Below are 22,758 nucleotides of genomic sequence, written 5' to 3'. Positions count from 1 at the left end.
TGCAGATCTTATAGGAGGAACATATTAGAAGCTTTGCTGAATAGAAAATTTCTATGGAATAATAATTAGCACAGAGACTAAAAAAATGCATATAAACTGCTAAAATAAAAGGAAACTTGAGAAAAGGAGAAGAAATGAAAACAGGAGTTAACGTGGTTCGGCGTTGAGCCTACATCCACGGGAGGAAGTACACACGGTCATATTATTTCTGTCATGATAAGGATAATGCTGCGTGCATAGAGGGATCAAATGTTAAGGGGATAACCGACTTGATAAGGATACCGCGTGAATAAAGGGATCAGCTGTATATGGGGATAACCAACTGATACAAAATATTTAGTTGTAGTCGGCGACATTTGTGTAACTGAATCAGCTGTATTCGGTGGTAGTTGTGGGGAGAGTCCTTATCAGGACCCAAAGGGATCACGATGTGATCACGTGACGTAATCATGTTAGTATTTTCAAGACTCCCCCTCAAGTCGGGACTCGATATTGACTAATCCCAACTTGGCTTCAATGTCTTGAAGTTTATCACTGCCGACAGCTTTAGTGAGAATAATGGTCAACTGATCAGCACTCCTGACTTGCGGGGTGGATATGATCCCTGCTTGAATCTTCTCTCACAAAATGGCAGTCGACTTCAATGTGTTTTGTCTATTCATGAAAAACTGGATTTGCATCGATATGGATGGCTGCTTGATTGTCGCACCTTAGTTTCATAGGCTCGATATTGAAAAATCCCATGTCATGTAGGAGAGCTTTAATCCATATAAGCTCGCAGGATGCAAAGGCCATTACCCGGTATTCAGCTTTCATATTGGATCTGGCCATGAGGTTTTATTTTTTGCTTCTCCATGTAACTAAATTTTCTTCCACAAATGTGCAGTACCCTGATGTGGACCTTATGTCATTCGGATCTCCTGCCCAGTTGGCATTCGATTATCTTGTAACTTTGGTATGACAATACCTGTGCATGAGGATTCCTCTGCCTGGTGATGACTTGATGTATCTCAGAATCCTGTGAACGATGGTCAGGTGAGGGATCCTTGGGTTGTGCATGAATTAGCTGATGATGTTGACCGCGTATATAATGTCGGGTCTCATAACGGTGAGGTAGATTAGGCATCCCACGAGTCTTTGAAAAGTGATGATGTCATGTATGGGTTCTCCCTCATCCTTAGTGACCTTGTGGTATTGGTCGAACGAAGTATTGATGGGCATAGCTCCGAGCATGCCGGTTTCTTTGAGTAAATCCATTGCATATTTCCTTTGGCACAAGAATATTCTTTTATCTGACTGGGCGACTTCTATACCAAGTAGAAAAGTTTTTCAAGGTATTTGATTTCAAATTTTTGACATAGATGATCCTTTACTTCATTAATTAACCTGGGATCATCCCCTGTTATGATGATATCGTCTACGTAGACGAGGACAATGATTGTTCATGTGATGCTCATTTTGCTGAACATGGAGTACTCAGATGAGCTTCTTTGAAAATCAAAATGTGTGAGGGCATCGCTGAGTTTGGCGAACCATGCGCGGGATGATTGTTTGAGACCGTACAAGGCTTTCTTTAGTTGGCAGGCGAGGCTCTTATCGCCCGTACTGAGGCGTTCTAGTGGTAGCTCCATGTATACCTCTTCTTGAAGCTCTCTGTATAGGAAAGTGTTCTTTACATCAAGTTGATATAGGGGGTCATCTTTGATTGGTGACAAAAGACAAGAGAATCCTGATGGAATTCATTTTGGCAAGTAGAACAAATGTCTCATGATAGTCGATCTCTTCCACCTAGGTGTACCCTTTTGCGACTAGTCTCGCCTTGTACCATTCAATCATGTTGTCACTACGATACTTGATTTTGTAGGTCCATTGGCAACCCATCGGTCTTTTGCCTAGATGGAGGGTGACCACTTCCCATGTCTCATTCTTTTTTAAAGCTGCAAGTTCTTCATCCATAGTTGCTCTCCACACTTCTTGAAGATTGGCTTCACTGAATGTTGATGGCTCGGTGTTAGAGTACACATTGCATAGGTATGAGAGGTAGGCATTTGAGAAGTCGTCGAATGATACGTGCCTCTCGATCGGTGATCAGTAAATTTGGAGGTGAAGTAGGTGTAGAAATATCTCAGTTTGCTGAAACATCTGGTGATTCTGATGGATTTTCGTGTCATGACGGTTTGCTCAACAAGACTCTCAGCAGGCATCTGCGCACCCGGACTGGTTGAGGCTTTAATGGCGTCGGTATTGAGACACACAGACGAGGTGTTGTCAATGGCCTTGGTAAGAGATACATCTCTGACATCTATGACGGGTAGAACCGAGGCAGTAACCTGCGATGTGCGCTCTCTTTAGAGTTCATCGTCGAATAAGGGTGAGTCTTTATTTTGGTAGTAGAGCTCTTCTTCGAATAACTCAACATCTCGGGAGAAAAAAAGTCTCTTGCTTAAGGGGTCTTAGTACTTGTATCTTTTCTTTACAGAAGAGTATCCCAGGAATATGCATTTAGTCGCTCTTCTTTCAAGTTTGTCCATATGCCGCTCTTGTAGGTGGACAAAGCATTTATACCTGAACACCCGTAGATGTGACAAGGATAGACTCTTCCCCCTAATCATTTCCATGGGGGGCATGTAATTGATGGCTTGGCTGGGTAGATGGTTAGACACGTAGCAGGCGGTGGATATGGCGTATGCCCAGAAGCCCTTGGGGATGTTCATGTGAAACATGAAGGCTCTAGCTATGTTTAAGAGGGTTCTATTTTTTGTGCTCGATAACACTATTTTGTTGGGGTGTGCCGACGCAACTAGTTTGGTGGGTAATGCCACGTCTGGTGAGGTGTTCAGCGAACTTGGTGTTGATGTACTCTGTACCATTGTCTGAACAAAAAATTTTGATTTTGGCATTGAATTGGGTTTCAACCATGTTTTTGAATTCCCTATAAGTATTGAATACTTCATCCTTGTATTTGAGCTAATATACCCACGTTGCATGTGAGCGATCATCACTAAAGGTTATAAAGTATCTAAAACCACAGTACGATTCAATAGGGGCCGGCCCCCACACATCAGAGTGAATAAGAAAAAAGTTCTCATCGCTTTTTGTTTCAAATAAAGAAAAGAAAATCTTGGTTTGTTTGGAATATTGGCATGCATCACACGACTTTTGAGATAGTGGGATATCAGAAAATATCCTTTTTAAGATGTGGTGAGAGGAGTGTTCGAGTCTGGAGTGCCACTTTCTGTTTGTGTTAATCGTCTTGCAAGCAATATGGGCCTCACTTTCTGCATCAAGAAGGTAGAGCTCATTTACTGTGTGTCCTCTACCAATCACCTTCCTCGTATTCAGGTCCTAAAAAGAGAGGATATATAGGGCTTCTGAGAGTCTTGAGCCATTAAGGAGAGAGACATCACCAATGTTCTGGATGGGGATCTGAGATCTGTTAGCGATGTTAACGGGGCCTTTGTTGGCTGATCGGAGGTTTGTCAACAGATCGACCTTGCCTGTCATGTGGTTGGTGGCGTCAATGTAGATGACCTACCTGAAAATGATAAGTTTGGGACTTAACGCAGACATATTACCTGTAGCTTCTTTTTGTTGATATTCAAGTATTACTGCTAGGTTGGATTTATTGATTTGTTGTAGGAGTTGCGCAAGGTCATCAATGGTGGTTCTCGCTTTTGAACCCTTGCTATTGGTATGCGGCTTTTGTTGCTCGGGTTGTCCATGAAGATCCCAACATTTATCTTTTATATGACCAAGTTTTTTACAGTGATTGCAGCGAGGCCTCACTCGGCTCCGTGGGTATTCGTTCCCTCCATGTTGAGTAGGGGTTTGGCCAAGCTCTTCCTAGAGTTGCTTGAAAAAACAACTTTCTCATATGTTTTGATGTATAATTTGGATTCAAATCTCATGACTTTTCGGCGTGTCTCCTTACGCTGGATGATATAGCAAACTTGATTAAAGCGAAGTAACTCCTTGGACATGAGGATCTGACTCCTCATGTTGCCATAGTCTTGTCCGAGGTTGACAAGGGTCTTGAATACCTTATCCTTCTAGACGCGCTTCTTGATGATATCTATATCATTAGTTATCGGACGATAGACTCATTTCATCTCACATGGCACGTAGAGAGGTAAGGTATGAGTAGAACAGCTTATCATCTTTGGTTAGGTGAGCAATATCATGTTGGAGTTGGTAAACTCTCGCGAGGTTATTCTGCTCACCGTAAATGTCTCTCAGGGAGTCCATATGTCTTTAGCGGTGTTAAGGAATAGAAACCCCTCGACTATATTGGGGTCTATAGAGTTTAACAGCCAGGACATGACAAGGTGGTTCCCCGACTCTCGCTCGTCGTAGGCCAGATCCTCAGGTTTTGGAGGTACAATCTTACCATTGATGAAGCCTAATTTGGACTTCCTGCCATAGATCAAACTACCTGACCAGGTCGAAGGCTGCCACTCTGTGGCACGGTGGTGATTTTGAGCATTGGGTTTTGCTTGTGTACTACCATTTTCGACGTGATGTGCATTGGAGAACTGATGTAGCTCAACTCGTCCTCTCTTTTCACCATCGACTAGTGACACAGAGATGCGTGCAATGATAGTTATGGGCTCGTCCGAACCTGCTCTAATACCATGATAAAAAAAAAACTTGAGAAAAGGAGAAATGAAAACAGGAGTTAACGTGGCTCGACATTGAGCCTACATCCACGGGACAAAGTACACACGGTCATATTATTTCTGTCATGGTCATCACCAGTTACAGCACATGTATATATATATATAAGAGACATGCAGCAATAACAGCATTATCCTTGCATAGAGGGATCAAATGTACAGTGGATAACCGACTTGATAAGGATACTGCATGAATAAAGGGATCAGCTGTATATGGGGATAACCGACTGATAAAAAATATTTAGTTGTAGTCGGCGACATTTGTGGAACCTAGTCAGCGTATTCGGTGGTAGTTGCGGGGAGAGTCCTTATCAGGACCCAAAGGGATCACGATGTCGACATTAAGATCTTTATAATAGTTTGAATGCATCATTATGAATGCTAGGAATGGTATGAATAACCAGGCTGTGATGTTTACTAGGAAACGTTGTTTATTAATTCATCTCCAATGACACAAGTTGCTTCCTTACTAGAAGCACAAATAAGCACCAAATCATACTCCAATTCATGCTCTAAGTCTTACAGGCATCAACTATCACGATTCTTGATTTAAAAACCTCATTTCTCCATAAAATTTCAACATTTCGAGTCCGAGTTTTCACGGCAAATAACCGAAGAAGACGCGTAACCAATGCAAAATCCAGGAAAACACAATTTTCACCTTGATGAAAGGATGAGTCTCCGGCGAGTCGTGCCGCCACCAGGGACGGCTCCGGAAGGCGAACCTGCAGACAAAGACAATCGCCTTGACGAAGACTCCGACGAACCGGGGGGCGCAGCCCTCGAGCCCGGCGAGGAGCTCCTGGAACGCGAGGTGTGGATCCATCCGAACATGATTGACGAGGAGGCAGAGCTCGCGGACGGCCTGGTCGGCGACGGCCGCGGAGGTCGAGAGGAGGCACCGGGTGAGGGTTTCCTGCCCGGCGTCGGAGCTCAGGCCGAGGTGGGGCAGGGCGGAGCGGAGCTTCTCGAAGAGGGAGGCGACCGCGTGCCGCTGCATCGACGGCTCCCCGAAGCGGAGCCGCTCGAGAAATGGCGCGTAGGAGTTCATCTTCGCGCGGGGGATCGAACCGATCGTCGCATCGGGGGAAAGCGTTTTTGTACGCAGGGCAGGCGAATGTGAAGCAGGAGTTCAAACGCATCGGGTACGGGTTGGATCATGGCAGAATTGAATCTTGATCCGAATCTTAAGCAGCTTTCAGAGGATCCGATTCCTAGTCTAGATCCGATGTAGTAAAGTTGAATCTGGATCCTAAATTTATGTTGCAGTGCTGGTTCCCATGAAAAAAAAGGTTGGAAACAAGAGTTTTAGGTGTAAAACGGTGCTAATTTTTTATCAAGTTTGATCCATATCCAGTGGACCTGAACCAACTCTTGTTCATGTTTGATTCATTTAATTTATGAACATTTGTTAAATAGTGGGATTTTAAATTTTCCATTAAAAATTTATTTTATTATCCAATATTTTCATCTAATTCTTATCAGTATAATGAATATCCGGTCGATCGAGACCTACACTATTCGGTAACGGCAACATCTTATCAATCCAACCCAGACATGTGAGGTTCATTCTATTTACTAGATTGTGTGTGTAGCGCTCATATTTAGGGCTATCAAGGTACCCAACCCAACAAGAACCCAAACTTTCAGACATTTGCATAAAGAATGCAGATCATTTTGAGTGTGTTGCTCTTATATTTACTGTTTGGAAGCAAGAAAACTTTTCATAAGAAGTTTTGATATGATATTTTTTCAAAATGAAAAATTCACTTGTTTGTGTGCATAAAAAAAATAAAATGAAAAATTCAGAAAATCAGAGAGGATGGGGGTAACGGTGGTGGAGCAGCTTATCAACCATGGCTGTTGCCCACCGGCTGAGACATGAAAAAGGCTCTGTGGTGGCCCTTGTGGAAACGGTTGAAAAAAGGGTGACACCATTGGTGGACGAAAGGGTGTTGTAACCTTTCAAAATCACAAGCCATGTGGGTGGGTGGGTGGAAGATGAAGATGAGAGAGAGAAAGCCCCAAATGGTGGTGATGGTGGAAGAGAGGGTCTCAAACAAAGGAGAGAAAGAGGGTTCGGCTGAACCCTCCACATAGAGGGTGAGATGGATAGTGGTGGGTGGCAGATGGTGATGGTGAGATGGTGGAAGAGAGAGAGAGAGAGGCCACAAAATTTTCTTGGAAACATTTTTTCTCCTCTAAAGATTTTCCACATTGTATCATTTTTCCTGCATCTTTCTCACTTTCAAACGTTCCCTCGGATTTGTTTCAGGTACCCGACCAAACAAGAACCCAAACTTTCAGATATGAGCATAAAAAATGCAGACCAAAATATCATCCGGGTCAACCGGAATGTGACCCAGTAATATGTGGACTGGGTTTGGGTTATGATTTCTGTCGGGTATCCAATTTGACCGAGTGTTTTATGTGTAATTTTGGTGAAAGCAAACTCCTGAAATTATATAGATCCCTGTTTGGGATTTCATTTTCTTGACTGGGGGAAACCCAAACTTGAACTTGAATTCGGCAACTTGTTATTTGGGCATGTTTGGGTACACCCTGATGGGTCGGGCATCAGATACCCAACCCATTGGCAGCTCTACCCATTTTACATAATCAAAAGAACTCGATCCAAAGCATGTTTTGCATTTGTTTAACCAAAACAAAATACATAATTGAGGTCCAATTTTGATTGGCAACACGTCTTATTGGTTTTCTATGTGGCGCTATAAACGCTTCGGTCAAAACACGTCAGGCCAAAGTCCCGTGATCAGTTCCTACTGAGATCATATTTCGCCTTTCTAAATTAGGTGGTCACTTGGAGTTTACTCTGGTGATCATGGGTAAGGGCGGTGGGCCTTGTTCCTAAGCAGGTTCCTCGTTAAAAAAAATAAAATAAAATAGCATAATTGCAAGAGGTGGTTGTGTGATCGGACTGGGCCCTCTCTTAGAGGAAGGGGCAGTCAACATCAGGCAATCAACAATCTCCTTGAATAACTGATCACTGGCCAAGTCCTGCGTCTGATAAGCCCATAACAAGCTTTGATTCAATTAGCATTGCAGTTCTCTCTGTTTCTTTGGGTAATTCATGGTTGAGCACTTGAAATTCATCAAGGCAGAAAAATTTGAAGCCTGACATAAGCCAACTCAGACCAATCTAACAGAGGGAAAGGTCAGCTTCAGAAATAACTAATACTTAATGATGCATCAAACTGTATGACCTAAACCAACATTTTCCCATATCTTGTTCGCACAACTCTTCCTCCAAACATCGATTAGCTTACACAATCATTCTCTGAGACACGCAAGGGATCTAATTCTCACAAAAAAAATGGTGACAAAAAAAAATCTCTTTTGGGTGATCAATACACCCGTACCCCACAACGTTATTATACCAAAGAGGATCAAAAAAGAAAAAGAAAGAGCTTGAGAAGCCCATTAAGGAAAAACATAACAAGCTCGAATACAAATTTGCATATGCTCCTTGGATTATCAGCAAGCCAAGAATGTGGAGTGGATGTCACGTTACATGAGCCTCAGTTCATACTCACCAGCCATTGTTATGTATCTCACCCATGGAAGAGCCTGATATCCGCTCTTTTCGATGATTTTGAGGTATCGGACCTGCAATACAGGAAGAAAAATATGTATTCACCATGACCCAGAATAAAAGCAGTGCCACAAGTTGTCAATCAGTTGCTTGTCCATTTAGACTAAATCAAGCAGGCATTCCAACTCAAATCATTCCAACTCAAATACACCAATTTTTTACTCCGATGGGTACCTGATGTTTACACTAGCATTCACTAAAAACATAATGAACATTGAGACATTGTATGCTTCCACTACAAAATATCATGAAGTTCATGATGAACCACTATAAAGGCCAATAGCAGCACAAATCATCCCCCACTTCAATTTAGAAATATCCACAGTTCCACACAGAGGCCCATATACCTGAGGAAGGTATATGCTGAAAACATACCAAGGGGAAAAAGAAGAGAAAAGATGCTTGAATGACTCAACAAGAAAAACAAAAAAGCTCCAGAAGGAACATAATATATTAAGAACCATGACTAAAGCAGTTCGTACCTCTCTCTCTCTCTCTCTCTCTCTCTCTCTCTCTCTCTCTCTCTCTCTCTCTCTCTCTCTCTCTCTCTGCATAGCCTAGCTGATGTTTAGCCCCAAGCAGGATTCAAATCCAAGACACTTTTGATAACATGCAACCAGACATTAGAAAAGTAGAGATTAAATCATTAAAGGAAACCTGTTATTGGAGAAGGAACCTTATGAAAAGAGGGTAGAATAGATAGCAACCATGAGCATGCAAAATTTTGAACTTATAATCCTTTAGTATTGAGAAGTTACTCTTGAAAAGACAACCAATACGACATGAAAATTTATGATCTCCTCTTGTGAAAGGTTGTTAGGTCAACAGAGACGATGAATTGCAGTTAATACAGCAGTTTCCAACTGATTTCTCAGCGTTTTTTTTCTGGTTTCTTTTGAGGAAGGTTCTAAATTATCATACTACAGTTGTTTATACAGCATAGAAACTGCTGAAAGCACATCTTATTGTGTTGCTCATTTCATCTTAAATTCATTTTGATATGATGTGAAGCAATAACTCATTGGCGTTAGGCACAACTATTTCAATTTTGGTTCAGGTGCTTTTTCTAGGAACATGCTTGACAAGTGATTCTTCTCTTCTTCACCAGATTTTGTGCATGTCTTTCAGATATTTGCTATTTTATAGTCACTAATTGAAGACAAGCACTTCTGATGAAAAGGAAAAAGATATATATTGCTTATTTTTTAATTGTGTCAAATTTGTTTTCCTAAGGCAACTGCTGGCTGAGTTAATTCTAGCATTACCACTGGTGAATGTTATCTTCTAATCATAAACATGACAAGATAAGTTCTATATTCAAAAGAATACTTGCCACAGTTTGGCCAAATATTGAAACAGCAATCCACATAACTTTCAAACTATACCAAGCAAAACCTCCTATTCAGATTCATGCATAAAATGATAGAACAAGCATGTACCAAGTTGGATTGCAAATGACACTTTGGATTGGGTTATGATGCATCATTTTCACTGTCACTACAATATCTTAGATGAGATATTCCACCATTATTTGATATTAATGTAGGTTTAGGAGTTTCTATTGTAACTGTTCATGGTCTAGACCCACTGGGTTTCTGTTTCTATTGAAATAAGTTTAATATTTGGCCTATAGAAAAGAAGATGAAATCCTTCAAAACTGTGTCATGGAAAATCATCCAATGCATATAAGATGCACAGGAACAAGAAACTTCACAGGGCAGAAAAGGCAGGTAGGACAAGGAAAAACCTGTATCCCCGAGACAGTAAAGTATGGGATTTCAAACTTCACACGAATAGGGGCCTTCTTCTCTGGAGTTCCTTCTTCTGCAGTTATACTTGGCAGAATGAATTGTGCCCTCAACATGTATTCCTGGAGAATCAATAAAATGTAAATTCATGAAAACTAAAACAACAATTTCATAGAGAACACCATTGAACACCTGAAAAAAAACTATTAACTACTTATGAGAAGCTATAAGAAGGAGATGCGAACTAGGAAAAAACAGTATTAACTCCATACACACCTTTCCACCTTGAAATGACTTTATTTTCCAAACTAATGCGTCATTTTCAGGAGCATATGCAGCAGAACCCATAGAAGTCCGTACATTAGGGTTGGTAGCATCTGAAGGTACAGGAAGCTCAATTTCAACATTTGTTGCAGTGCTGTTAACAAGCATACCAATAATATCACCAAGACAATAACAACTTGGTATTAAAACCAATACAATGGAGTGAAGAATTCGAGTAAACATAGAATAAAGAAAGAATCTACCTCCGTTCCTTGAATTGGCTCCTAGCTTTAACCGTGAACTCCATACGACTTCTTGAGTGCCTTTCAACTTGAGCTTCTACCCATATCAAAGGTTTTACCTACAAGAGCTAAGAATTTTAGGCTTCATATGAAGGAAGATACAGGGGCCAAAGAGAGAGAGAGAGAGACCTGAGTGCTAAGTCTGTATGTCATCAAGTCAAAAGAACCATCGGGAGGTATAAAGGATATGGTACGGTCATTTTCAAAACGGGCCAAGCGCACACACCTGAAGCAAAGGTGAAAATCAGAACCACTAAATCCTGGTGGAGATGCAGGACAAACGTTCTTTAATTTGCATTCTCCACAAGCTAAAATAATTCTTAAGACCTGCAAGAACAGGTCGATTACATACTGGTGGAATTTGATGTCATCCAGGTCAATCGCTTTTCCTTTTGTTGATCTCCCTTGAGCCTCCAAGAGTACTCGATCATTTAGGCCTAGTTTACACTCAGGCATGCCACTGAAAAGAACAAGGTGCCAGATTAGTTGTAAGAATTTGTTCCAAGATGGAAACAAAAGGAGATAAACATGACGATTTTGCAATGCTGAATATTTGGCTGAAGTGTTATCCTTAGTTCATTGATATATCTATCCATCTGTGTACCTCTTTATGCATCGTATGCACACCCTGAATGTACACACAACACGTGCAAGGGCACACATGCTCATGTTCGGAACCATATATCCCACAAATAAAATTCTTATAGGCCTGGCTCTTTCTGCGTAGATATTGAAACCAACACTCTTAAAATCATCTATCTACTGACTACTACAATATTTTAACTTGTTTAGTGGGGTGTGTGAATGTCTACAAAGAGACAATACTCATACACGCACTAATATCTCACAAGAGATGTGCACAAAGGCACTCAAATAACACTTAACAAATATGCACAAAGGCATAAAATAACACAAATATGCACAATGGCATGTAAAGAATCTTTATATTTGAAAAGAGAAGGAGCTTGAGCTCTCAAGCATATTCAAATACAAGGGGAAATCCCCTATTTATAATACACAAAAGGAACCACTTGGAGGGCTATGTCACAAGGGTGCGGGTGCGACACGGGTGCGGCACAATTTTAAAATTTTTGGACACGGGGACTCGGCAAAAAAAAAAATAATATATATATATACTTTTATTTTATTTTTAAAATGCCACAGCACAGTCTGTGTGTCTGTGCACAGTCACAGACTGTGATTGTGCACAGTCCACAGCATTGTGACTGTGCGACAGTCACACAGTCACTGTGTGTGACTGTGCACACTGCACAGACTGTGCACAGTCTGTGACTGCATCACAGTCACCGTCTGTGACTGCATCACAGTCACCGTTTGTGATTGCAGCACTGTCACAACACTGTGCATCTTTTTATATATATATTTTTAAATAAAAAATATAAAACATTGGTTTTTTAGGGACATTTTTGGACTTGGTCAAAGTTGACCGAGTCCAAAATGTGGACAGACTCGGCCTGGACTCGTTGACCGAGTCTGACTCGGCGTTGACCGAGTCCGGGTCGAGTCCGAAGCCGCACCGAGTTTGCACCCGTGTCGGGGCGTGTCGACTCGGGTGCAGCACCTCCTTAGCTGAGTCCGTGTGACATGGTTGGAGGGGCTCCAATGTGGTCATTGGAGGAGCCCAATGACTACATTGGACCCCCCAATGTGGGTACAAAAAAGGACAAAAAGAAAAAGAAAAAGAAATGTAACAATACAACCATATTTCATTTGAAATATGTGTAAAAGATAAAATGACAAAAATACCCTTTAGCGGGTTTTACAAAGAGTGATAAATATATATATATATATATATATATATATATATATATATATATATATATATATATATATATATATATATATATATACACATACATAGAGATATGTATACATATATGTATGACATATGTATATGTATCTCCTATATGTAAGTGTTGTGAAAAGCGTTGAGGCGTAGCAAGGCGCTCCACCAAAATCTGAGGCGAGGTGTAAGCCTCAAAAAAAATTTAACTTAAAAAAAACTATAAAAAATATCTAAAATTATAAATAAATAAAAAATATTTATTGATGAAGCAACAACCAATAATGGTATATACTGTTTTATTAGCATGGATTTGGACGCTAAAGTTATAGATTGGTTCTGATGTGCTTAGCATAGTTTATTTACTTTTTTAACAAGCTTAATCATCATAGATAGGTTGTCGTAGTCAACTTTACCACATGAAAAATAAGCACAGAATGCACATAATAAACATGATCCAAGGACGATTAACATGCAGGTGGGGAACCCAGAAAAAGAGGCTTTATAAACAAAACAAATACCGGCATTAACAAAAAAACAATATGCAGATTAACTAAAATACAGACATCCAGAGAGTTTGCAGGTCCAGCCAAACTCTATGTTTTTATACTTGCAGATCAACGAAGGCATCCACAGAGTTTGTAGGGTCCAGTCACAAAAAAAATACAGGCATTTTTTATAAGAGATGGTGAAAAAATAATATGCAGGTTAACGAAAATACAACATCCACAGAGTTTGCAGGTTCCAAACAAACGAAAATACAGGCAACCATAGAAATGCAATGACTACAGGGTTCAGCCAAAAAACTGGAAAAATGACATTTTTTCTCATATGTTTTTATACTTGAACAGTAAAAAAAAAGGAAAAAAATGGTTGCACATCATCAGCTTCTATTGGCAGCCAAATGAGAATCATGATTCTCAAAAATTGGAATTAGAATCGATCAAGAAATACGAGAGGGAATGTTTGTTGCGTGAGAAAAAAATGAAAGATAGAGAGACTGCATGTGAGAAAAAAATGAGAGAAAGGCTGCGTGAGAAAAAACGAGAGAGTCTGCATGACAAAAAATGAGAGAGAAAGAAAAAAAACTAGAGAAGAGAGAGTGTACCTGTTTTGGGGCTCCACCACAAGAGAGACAATATCGTGAGAGCCAAGAGAGAGTGATTGTTGTGAGAAAAAAAAAACAGACAGAGAGAGAGGCGTAAGAAAAATGAGGGTTTTCACCCTCATTAGGGTCGGGGCGGTTTATTTAAGCCCTAACTTTTGGTCAAATGAGGGTTTTGACCCTCATTTGACCAAATGCATTGAGGCATATATGCCTCTTCCTAAGTTGTGCCTCGCCTCGAGGCATGCGCCTCAAGGCCTATGAGGTGCACGCCTCGGGGCTTTTGCGTTTTACCCATGCGCCTCAAGGCATAAAGTCCCTCTCCTTGAGGCGAGGCACGCTTTTTGTACCTTGAGGCGTGTTTTTAATAACACTGGTACATTTTAATACCCCCCCTCAAACTTAGGGAGTAATGACCGCAAGTTTGTCAAAGAGAAAATTAAATCTAGGAGAGCAGAGCGCCTTGGTGAAGAAGTCCGCCAATTGATACTTGGATGTTACATATGGAAGATCAATGACCTTCTTCAGGTATTCTTAATGGCAGTCTATTTCAATATGCTTCGTGCATTTATGAAAGGTGTGATTTTTGGCAATGTATATTGCGCTCTTGTTGTCACAACACAACTTTGTTAGTTCTTGAATGTGAACTCCCATATCTTCTAACAAACGTCGAATCCAAACAATTTTCATGGTTGTAGACGTCATGGCACGATATTCGGCTTCAGTAGAGGATGGAGACACCTTTTGTTGTTTCTTGCATTTCCAAGAGACTAATGATTCTCCTAAAAAGATACAAAAACCAGTGATGGAGTGACAGTTATTAGGGTCACCTCTCCAATCAGAGTCAGTATATGTAATTAAATTTAATTCAAAGGATGAAGAGAAAAAAAACTCCTTTATTTACCATCCCCTTTATATATCTGATGATGCGAAGAACGACACCCATATGAACGGCTATAGGGGCATGCTGGAATTGACTGGCAATATGAACTGCGTGAGATATATCGGGGTCTGATGATGCTGAGATACATCAATGAACCAACCAGTTGTCTGTAAGGAGTGGGATTATCTAGAGGAATCCCGTCATCAATTTTCAACTTTGCCCCAACTACTTCTGGTGTTTCATAAATTTTGTCATCAGAAATACTTGACCGGTCAATGATCTCACAAGCAAGATTAGTTTGGGATAGAAAGTATCCCCTATGAGAAAAGACAGCTTCAATGCCTAAGAAATATGTCAGAAAACCTAAATCTGACATCTCAAATTTTTCTGTCAAGGCATGCTTAATTCTTTTTATTCCCTTGACATCATTACCTGTAATTAACATATCATCAACATACAAAAGCAAGATTACAATTCATGTATCAGATTTCTTTACAAACAGGGCAGTGTCAGTATAGCATGATATAAAACCATTTTATGTCATTAAGTTGTTAAAACGATCATACCAAACTTTGAGAGCTTGTTTTAAGCCATAAAGAGCTTTTCGTAAACGAAGAACTTTTCCATTAAGACAATTCATTCCAGGGAGAGCATCCATGTAAACTTCTTCATTTAAATCCCCATTTAAAAAAGCATTTTTAACATCCATTTGGTATGTGTTCTATTTTTTAATCGATGCAATGGTAATAAGACACCTAACTGTAACCATACGTGCAATAGGAGCAAAAGTTTCATCGTAGTCTACCCCATATTCTTGACCATAACCCTTAGCGACTAGACGAGCTTTATATCGTTCAAGAGTCTATCACTCTTGATTTTAACCTTAAAAACCCATTTACACCCTATAGTTTTCTTACCTTTAGAAAGATCTTGAAATTCTCATGTTTTAGCATTTCTAAGAGCCTTAATTTCATTTTCCATAGCCGCTATTCATTCATCTTTTTTTTTGGCTTCTTTGAAATTTCTTGGTTCTACGTAAGAGTGAATGGCACTAAGGCAGGCTCTATGTTTGGGAGGAGTCATAGGATATGAATCTAGAGTGGGGTTTCCTATTTCTCTCTGTTCTTTGCGAACTTTCACTACTTAATGTAGCTGTTTCATTATATTTTTCTATAACACTTTTAAAATTGTTTTTATCTCTATGTGTATAGGTGATAGGTTCTTTGTTTGTTCTATCATCAATCTCTTGATAGGTAGGAGGATGAGGAAGATTGTTATCTTCCTCTACTTCATTATCGCTAAGATTATTTTGTATGGTCTCATCATCACTAATGTCATCATCTTTAGACAATAGGTCGAATAGGAAAGAATAATCTACACTTTCCTCATGAGAATCATTTCTTACAAAACCACTAACATTTTCTAGAAAACTTAGATTTCTAGATACATATAATTTGTCATTCTTAATATCATAGCATCGAAACCCTTTTTGAATTTCGAAGTATCCAAGAAAAGCACATGGAATGGCTTTAGGTGAGAGTTTATCACTCTTATCTGTAAGAACAAAACACTTGCACCCCAAAACCCTTAATCTACTATAATCAGGGTCTCTTTTATACAAAATTTCAAAAGGTGAAACCTTATTTAAATTTTTGGATGGGAGACAATTTATGAGAAGACGGACGCAAGAGCCACCTCAGCCCAAAATCTTTTTGGAATATTTTGTGAAATAAGTAGGGTTCTTGATGTCTCAATGATGTGCCTATGTTTTCTTTCGGCCAAACCATTTTGTTGAAGTGTTTTGGGGCAAGATTTTAGATGGATTATTCCATGTTTCTCAAAATAGCTCTTAAATTCATTTGAGAGATATTTTCTACCGGAATCAATTATAAAAAATTTTAATTTTTCGTCGAATTGATTTTTAATCATCATATGGTAGGTTTTGAATGTTGCAAAAACCTCATGTTTATGTTTGAGAAAGTATATCCAAGAATATCTAAAATAATCATCCACAAAGATCACATAATATGCAAATCCTCCTTTTGAGATAATGGGTGTCGGTCCTCAAACATTTGAATGGACAAGTTCAAATGGTTTTGTAGTAAACATAGATCTTTAATAAAAGGGCAAGCTTCTCATTTTTCCAAGAGTGCAATCATTACAATTGAAATCATTTTTACAAAGATGTTTGGCAAAAGGTAAATAAGAGATCTTGGTGACATTGGGATGTCCAAGACTTTTGTGCCACATTAATGTCTTTATGTTGCACAACATTACAAAAAGGATTCTTTGGAATACGAAGAAAGTCCACATAGTATAGATCTCCCTTCCTAGAGCCTTCCCCAATCAACTTCTCGGACCGGCGATCCTGTATCCAACACTTAGTAGATGAGAATTTTATATCACATGCATCATTCGAGAGTTGATAGATCGAAAGCAAATTTAAATTCAATTTTGGTATAAATCTTATTTTAGGAATAGAAAAACCTTGTTCTTCAAAATTTCTGATTCCTTTGATTTCAAGAGAAGTGTCATCCGCGGTTGAAACAAAAGGAGATGAATTTTTTAAATATTCGGAAAGAGACAAAATATTTGGAGACATATGAAAAGAAGCACCCGAATCCAAAAGCCAAGAAGTCTAGGAGAGAAGGTGGATGTAGCCGCTCCGAAAATTGCCCCCTTGAGAAGTGGTTGAAGTGCTTCCACAATTTGATGCAATGATAGAGCTTCATTTGAAGAAGATGAACTTTCTTCCTTTTGAGGTTGAGATGTGGTAACCATAGCTATCAACTTCTTCCATTTTGGGCAAACCGGTTTGATGTGGCCCGGTTCCTTACAAAAATGGCACACAATCTTGCTATAGTCTCTTTTACCTCATTGACTACTTGATCCTTGATTTTGATTTTTGAAATGGGGAGGTTTGTAGGTTCTTAAGTTGTTCCCCGGTATTGAGACGACATTCACACCATCACTTTCTTCTTGGTTGGAGGGAGTTGCAAGGACAATTGGATTGTCTTTGCTTATACCCATACAAGTCTCTTCCCCACTTAGTTTCGTAATAACATCCTCAAGTGAAGGAGAAGTAAAAGAGGAAAGAAGAGAGGATCATATTTGCTCGAATTCGAGTCTAAGCCCATTTAAAAAGTTAAAAAAGTGATCCTCCTCCAATTGCCTATGTCTAAGTTCGATGGCTTCACCACTTCACTTAGGTTCAAGCATGGCAAGTTCATCCTAAATGGATGACAATTCCGCAAAATATTCTCTAATAGACAGCTCATTTTGTTGAACAGTCAAAGCTCTTTTTTTAATATAATATTTGTGAGACAAATCTTTTGAAGTATATATTTTTTCAAGATATTCCCACGCTTGAGAAGCCTTTTTAAATTTAATGATGTTGGCATTGATCCTCGTCTCTACGAATGAGAAAATCCATGATAGGATTTTAAAATTTCTCATCTCCCATTCCTCATGCTTCTTGGAGTATTCTTCAAGAGCCTTATTTCTTTTTTCACCTTCAAAAATTTTGATTTTACCTTTTTCTATCAAGGTGATCTTAGGCTCCAGTTCCGGAATCGAACCTTGGACATAACCCTAAAGCCCTTTTCCTTTGATATGGGCCTCCATGTTTCCGGCCCAAACATGATAGTTGGAGCCATTAAGTTTGAAGCCAAGAGAAAAATGGGAGTCTTTTTCACTCATTAAAGAAGAGAAAAGAAATAAAAAAAAGTACCTACCAGAATAAGATTTTTTATCTTACTTGGTGGAATACGCTTCTAAAATATTGAATGAAGAGAAGACTCCACGCCAATCACCCAAAAATTGAAGGCACATTTTTTGAGGCACCCAAGAGCGTGAATAGCCACACGATTTTCTTTCTTCAAACCGAGCTCTGATACCATGTGAAAATGTCTACAAAAAGACAATACGCATACAAGCACTAATACCTCACAACAAAATGCACAAAGGCATAAAATAACACAAATATGCACAATGGCATGTAAAGAATCTTTATATTCGAAAAGAGAAGGAGCTTGAGCTCTCAAGCATATTCAAATACAAGGGGAAGTCCCCTATTTATAATACACAAAATGAACCCCTTAGAGGGGCTCCAATGTGGCCGTTGGAGGGGCCCAACGACTACATTGGGCCTCCCAATGTGGGTACAAAAAAGGACAAAAAGAAAAAGAAAAAGAAAAGAAAAAGAAATGTAAAAATACAACCATATTTCAATTGAAATATGTGTAAAAGATAAAATGACAAAAATACCCTTTATTGGGTTTTACAAAGAGTGATATATATATATATATAATTGATTGAATACATTTTAACAGAGGGACGGAGAAAGGCAGCAGGCTTGTTTTTCTATTGATATTGAGTGCACCAGGACCCAATTCTCAACTATCTCAAACCTAAATCAATGATGCAAGTTTGGCAACCTAGTTGGCATACCAAGAGAAGATGACATACCTCAAAGATGTTCTCATTTTCAATGCACCAACTACATCAGATCGAATAATCTGCCCATTGCTATTTACGAGTATGTTGACACTTTCCACCACATCCAAAAACACCTAAAAAATACAGGCAATAAGCATCCAGACTTAAAAATTAAAGCATAATATTTCTGTAATAAAAACAAAAGCAGACCTACTTCATTTTTCTTGTATCGTATTCCTTCACTGCGCCATGAAACTGCATTTGTTACAGCCATGGGAGGACGCTGTGCAACTTCCATCCTGTAAGCATCGGTTTTAATGAACTCACTAAGAATCTTGGCCTCAGTATACTGGGGGTAGCCAAAGTCCATCATTTCATCTAGTAATTCATACTGAAAAGTAATACAAATATCCAAAATTCAATTCAAGAAAATAAATCTCGAAACAGACGTGTATATTAAACATTGTACAGGATAATAAAAAAAAGTATTGCCTTACCACAACAACAAAATTATCTCTAAGAGATTCTTCTTCCAACTCTTCAAAGTAATGCTTAAAGACCTGTCCCATCAACACAAACAGAAACAGAAATTACCTAATGACAACTTTTTCAACTTAAGGCAGACTGTTACTCAAGAAAAAGAGAAAGAGTATTCATATATTAAGTAAAATCATTTTTATCAAGAAACCTTACATCAACAACCCTGTGCAGAAACAGGAGAAGACTTGCAGCATTGCAGTTCTGCCTGGAAGCTATCATGAGATAAACATTGTTGTGTTGAATGAACATATAAGTCACACCGTTATCATAGACAACAGGATTTTGAGAATCAGGGTCCCCCTGTCACATATAATGGGAAAGATCAATATGGCACATCAACATACAATTGAAAAGCCTCTTCAACCTGATAATTGGTTTGAGTTTATGAATGAAGAACCAAAATAATGAAAACCAGTTGAAAATAAATAAAAATTATCAACAAAATTCTTTGATAGATGAACCAGATATTTTCAGTAAAAGAAAATGTGAAAAAAAAAACATATAATATGACTAAATAAACTGAGATCTGAGCAGAGTTGCCAGTCGGGGAAGCGGGAGTGGGAAGCGATTTGGGAAGCAAAAGTGGGAAGCGATTTGGGAAGCAAAAGAGGGAAATGAGGAACTTCCAAAATTTTAGAAAGCATGAAGCGCGGGACGACTTAGAAGCGAACTAGGAATAGTCTCAGAAGCGAGAAGAGAAGCGACCTAGGAAGCGAACTGGAAGCAAAAAAGCATTCGAAGGGAAGCGAGTAGGAATTGAAAGGGAAACAAAAAATCACATAAATAAGACTAAAAGTCCCCCAAAAAATATAACTCAGAAATGGTTGTGTAGAATTGATGAGCTTACTTTGAATAAGGAATCTGGTTATTTGTTAATCATATATATTTACCTATGTTTCATCAAATCACCTGACTGCACTTAGATGCTTTTGAACATACAGGTGCTATATAGGGGCCACAGGCAACTCTTTAAGGATTTTGCATAAATGCTCATACATAGATGCATAATTGTGAAAATAAATTCTTTAAGTTCTTCCATGCAACACTTACCATAATAAATTCAAAACTTGGGCAGGTTTTTTGCAGCTTGGCTGCTTTTGTGGTTGAAGACATACAAGAATGGCTCTCATGCAGCGGTAATAGTCCCCTCTCTTAGGAACCATGTTTCCAAGATCTAAAACAGTCATGTGCTACCCAACGAAAATATATAAAAGAGACTATATACATGATGTTTCATAAGATCATAACCCCACCCCCCTGGCGTAAAACTTTAACCTATAAATCATTTTTTCCACAAAACATGAGACAATATTGACACATATGCAGCCATAGTAGTAAATAACACAAAAGCTGTATATATTATCCTAAATTGGCCGAACGAGAACCTACTGTGAACATTGCAAGCAGGATACTAATACACCAATATAGGAAACAAAAAAAAATGCGAAGAATTTCAAACGGAAGTTTGGAGAAACCATATGGTGGAAGCATCATGCCAGAGATAGGATGGGCCTAAAGAGTGATAAGGAAATTAGTGGATATCGGCATATGTGATGCGTATTATGCATGAGTAGAGAAAACATTTTCTCCTTTAGACACTAATAAAACAAGGGCAAGACCTAAAATAGAAAAGGAGCAACCGTCAAATAACCAGTTTATAACTAGTTACACATTCTAACTAAAATAATGAAAATGGTGATGAAGGCAATGATGATAATAGAAGACAAACTAACTCCAACAAGAACCCATGCTCTACTAAATTCAAAAGGGAAGACGAAATAAAACCGATGCAACATAAAAAATAAGCCTAAATCAGATTGTGGGTAACCAAAATAAGTACAAATACGAGCCAATTTTCACCAAATCAACACAAGTAGATGAAAAAATCGAATAAAAGCACACCGAAAGAACAATCTTCCAGTAATCGAAATAGACAAATTAAGCCCCAGAACAACCAGATCATGATAACTCAAGATCATAACTGAAACGGAAACAAAACCAATCCAAATTCCAACAACGAATTATTCAATTCAGCAAAGAACCACAATTCCAACTGCAAATGCAAACCAAATCTGACCAACCAACAAAACCAATTGACGTTAGACATCCAATAAACCGAAACATATCTGCCCAAATGTCTATGAAACCCCATGAAATCAAATCAAAACGACCATCAAAAGAATTCTACCCAATAGAAAGAAAACCATCAAACTGACCTCCTTTTCGATGAGCTTCATGAAGAAACGCTCCGCCTGCAACGACGTGACATCACCGCGGTAGTCGCGCCACACCAAGACCCGCCCCTTTATATCGAGAAGAAAGAGAGCCGAGGCGGCCCCGGCCATCGATCTCTATGGTTTTCCTTCGCCCCCTCTTCACACTTTCCTTCCTCCCCTTCTCCGCAGATCAGATCCAAGAAGAAGGAAAGAAACCCGGCTCGTTCCGGCGGCAGTATGGATATTTCAGGGATGTTTAAGTGGCACCACCGTCATAACAGTGCTCCCGAGTAGCCGTCCGTACAATCATGGAGGAGCAACAAGAGAGAGAGAGAGATGCTCGCCGATCTTCGTTTGGTCCGAAAGGAGAGAGAGAACAAAAGACGAAGATGAATTGAAAATGTTCGTATCTTTTCTTTATTTTGTTTCCAGTGTAAACTTTCGGGAGAATTCCATTTAGCGGAACACCTTTTGCCCCTAATCCCAAAACAAGATTCAGGTTTCTGAATTTCTTGTTACGAACCTCTGATTTTCTGGAAACCGCCAAAACAAAGTCTTTTTTTTCTTAAAGGCAAGGGTTAGGCAGACGCCACCGGTTACTATTCAATCGTGCAACTGGGGTTTCGAACATGCAACGCCCCCAGTTACTATTCCAAGATGGAGGATGATCCGGTGCTTAATGCACAAATATTGGTGCAATCATATTGCACCTGATCTTTTCACCTTGATCGCCGATTATAAACTGAACGAAAATTGTGTGCAATTATATTGCATACAATATGTGTGTCGTTGTAACTGGTCCTTTAATTTATCGTTGGCCCCACAACTGACAGGTTGTATTCCAAAGATGGAAGGCGATCAGGTACAGCGACAGTCATTTTTATATACAGTGTGATTTCACCTGATCCAGCCTCCCATCAGCTGGGCCCCGACAAAAGGTGAACAGGTGCAGCAGTACACTAAAAGTGTGCAAGATCTTTCATCGTTTTCATAGGAGAGAAGGACAAGCAGGTTATATGTTTCCCCCTGGAACACGGAGGTGCGTGTTCTCGGGTCTGAATGAGCGCCATGTATGTAAGCACGTGGGGCTTGTTTCCCCATGTATGTCGGCATCACTTAGCATCGAAGTCTGGTGCGTTTGCAAAGACTTAATACACTTTCCCGCCGTTAGCG

At 39.4% G+C, this 22,758-nt stretch overlaps 1 protein-coding gene across 1 annotated transcript; it reads right to left on the bottom strand.

The window, feature by feature from the left end:
• Positions 1-7,939: 7,939 nt before the first annotated feature.
• Positions 7,940-21,974, bottom strand: LOC149832152 (AP-1 complex subunit mu-2-like). The gene is made up of 11 exons (XM_090014340.1): positions 21,586-21,974; positions 19,523-19,669; positions 19,327-19,389; positions 19,044-19,220; positions 18,860-18,963; positions 10,953-11,060; positions 10,730-10,826; positions 10,562-10,659; positions 10,311-10,452; positions 10,034-10,156; positions 7,940-8,300 (listed from the first exon to the last, which is right to left on the bottom strand). The coding sequence occupies exons 1-11, from the start codon at positions 21,712-21,714 to the stop codon at positions 8,202-8,204; spliced, it is 1,287 nt and encodes a 428-aa protein (XP_089870466.1). The 5' UTR covers positions 21,715-21,974; the 3' UTR covers positions 7,940-8,201.
• Between the last annotated feature and the right edge of the window lie 784 nt (positions 21,975-22,758).

The sequence above is a fragment of the Nuphar pumila genome, chromosome 7 (genome assembly GCF_984573655.1).
Source record: "Nuphar pumila chromosome 7, dmNupPumi1.hap1.1, whole genome shotgun sequence".
Taxonomy (NCBI): Eukaryota; Viridiplantae; Streptophyta; class Magnoliopsida; order Nymphaeales; family Nymphaeaceae; genus Nuphar; species Nuphar pumila.
Note: the sequence above shows the minus strand (reverse complement) of the source record. Positions and strands in the feature narration are given on the sequence as shown.

Bases quoted from the DNA above. Each gene is read 5' to 3' on its own strand.
- LOC149832152 (XM_090014340.1), bottom strand. From the start codon at position 21,714: ATGGCCGGGGCCGCCTCGGCTCTCTTTCTTCTCGATATAAAGGGGCGG. The intron at 11,061-18,859 runs GTATGTCATCTT...TGTTCTTTTCAG, and splicing joins AAAATGAGAACATCTTTGAG to TGGCATGCCTGAGTGTAAAC. The intron at 8,301-10,033 runs GTTTTTCCTTGT...CCTGTATTGCAG, and splicing joins TTACTGTCTCGGGGATACAG to GTCCGATACCTCAAAATCAT.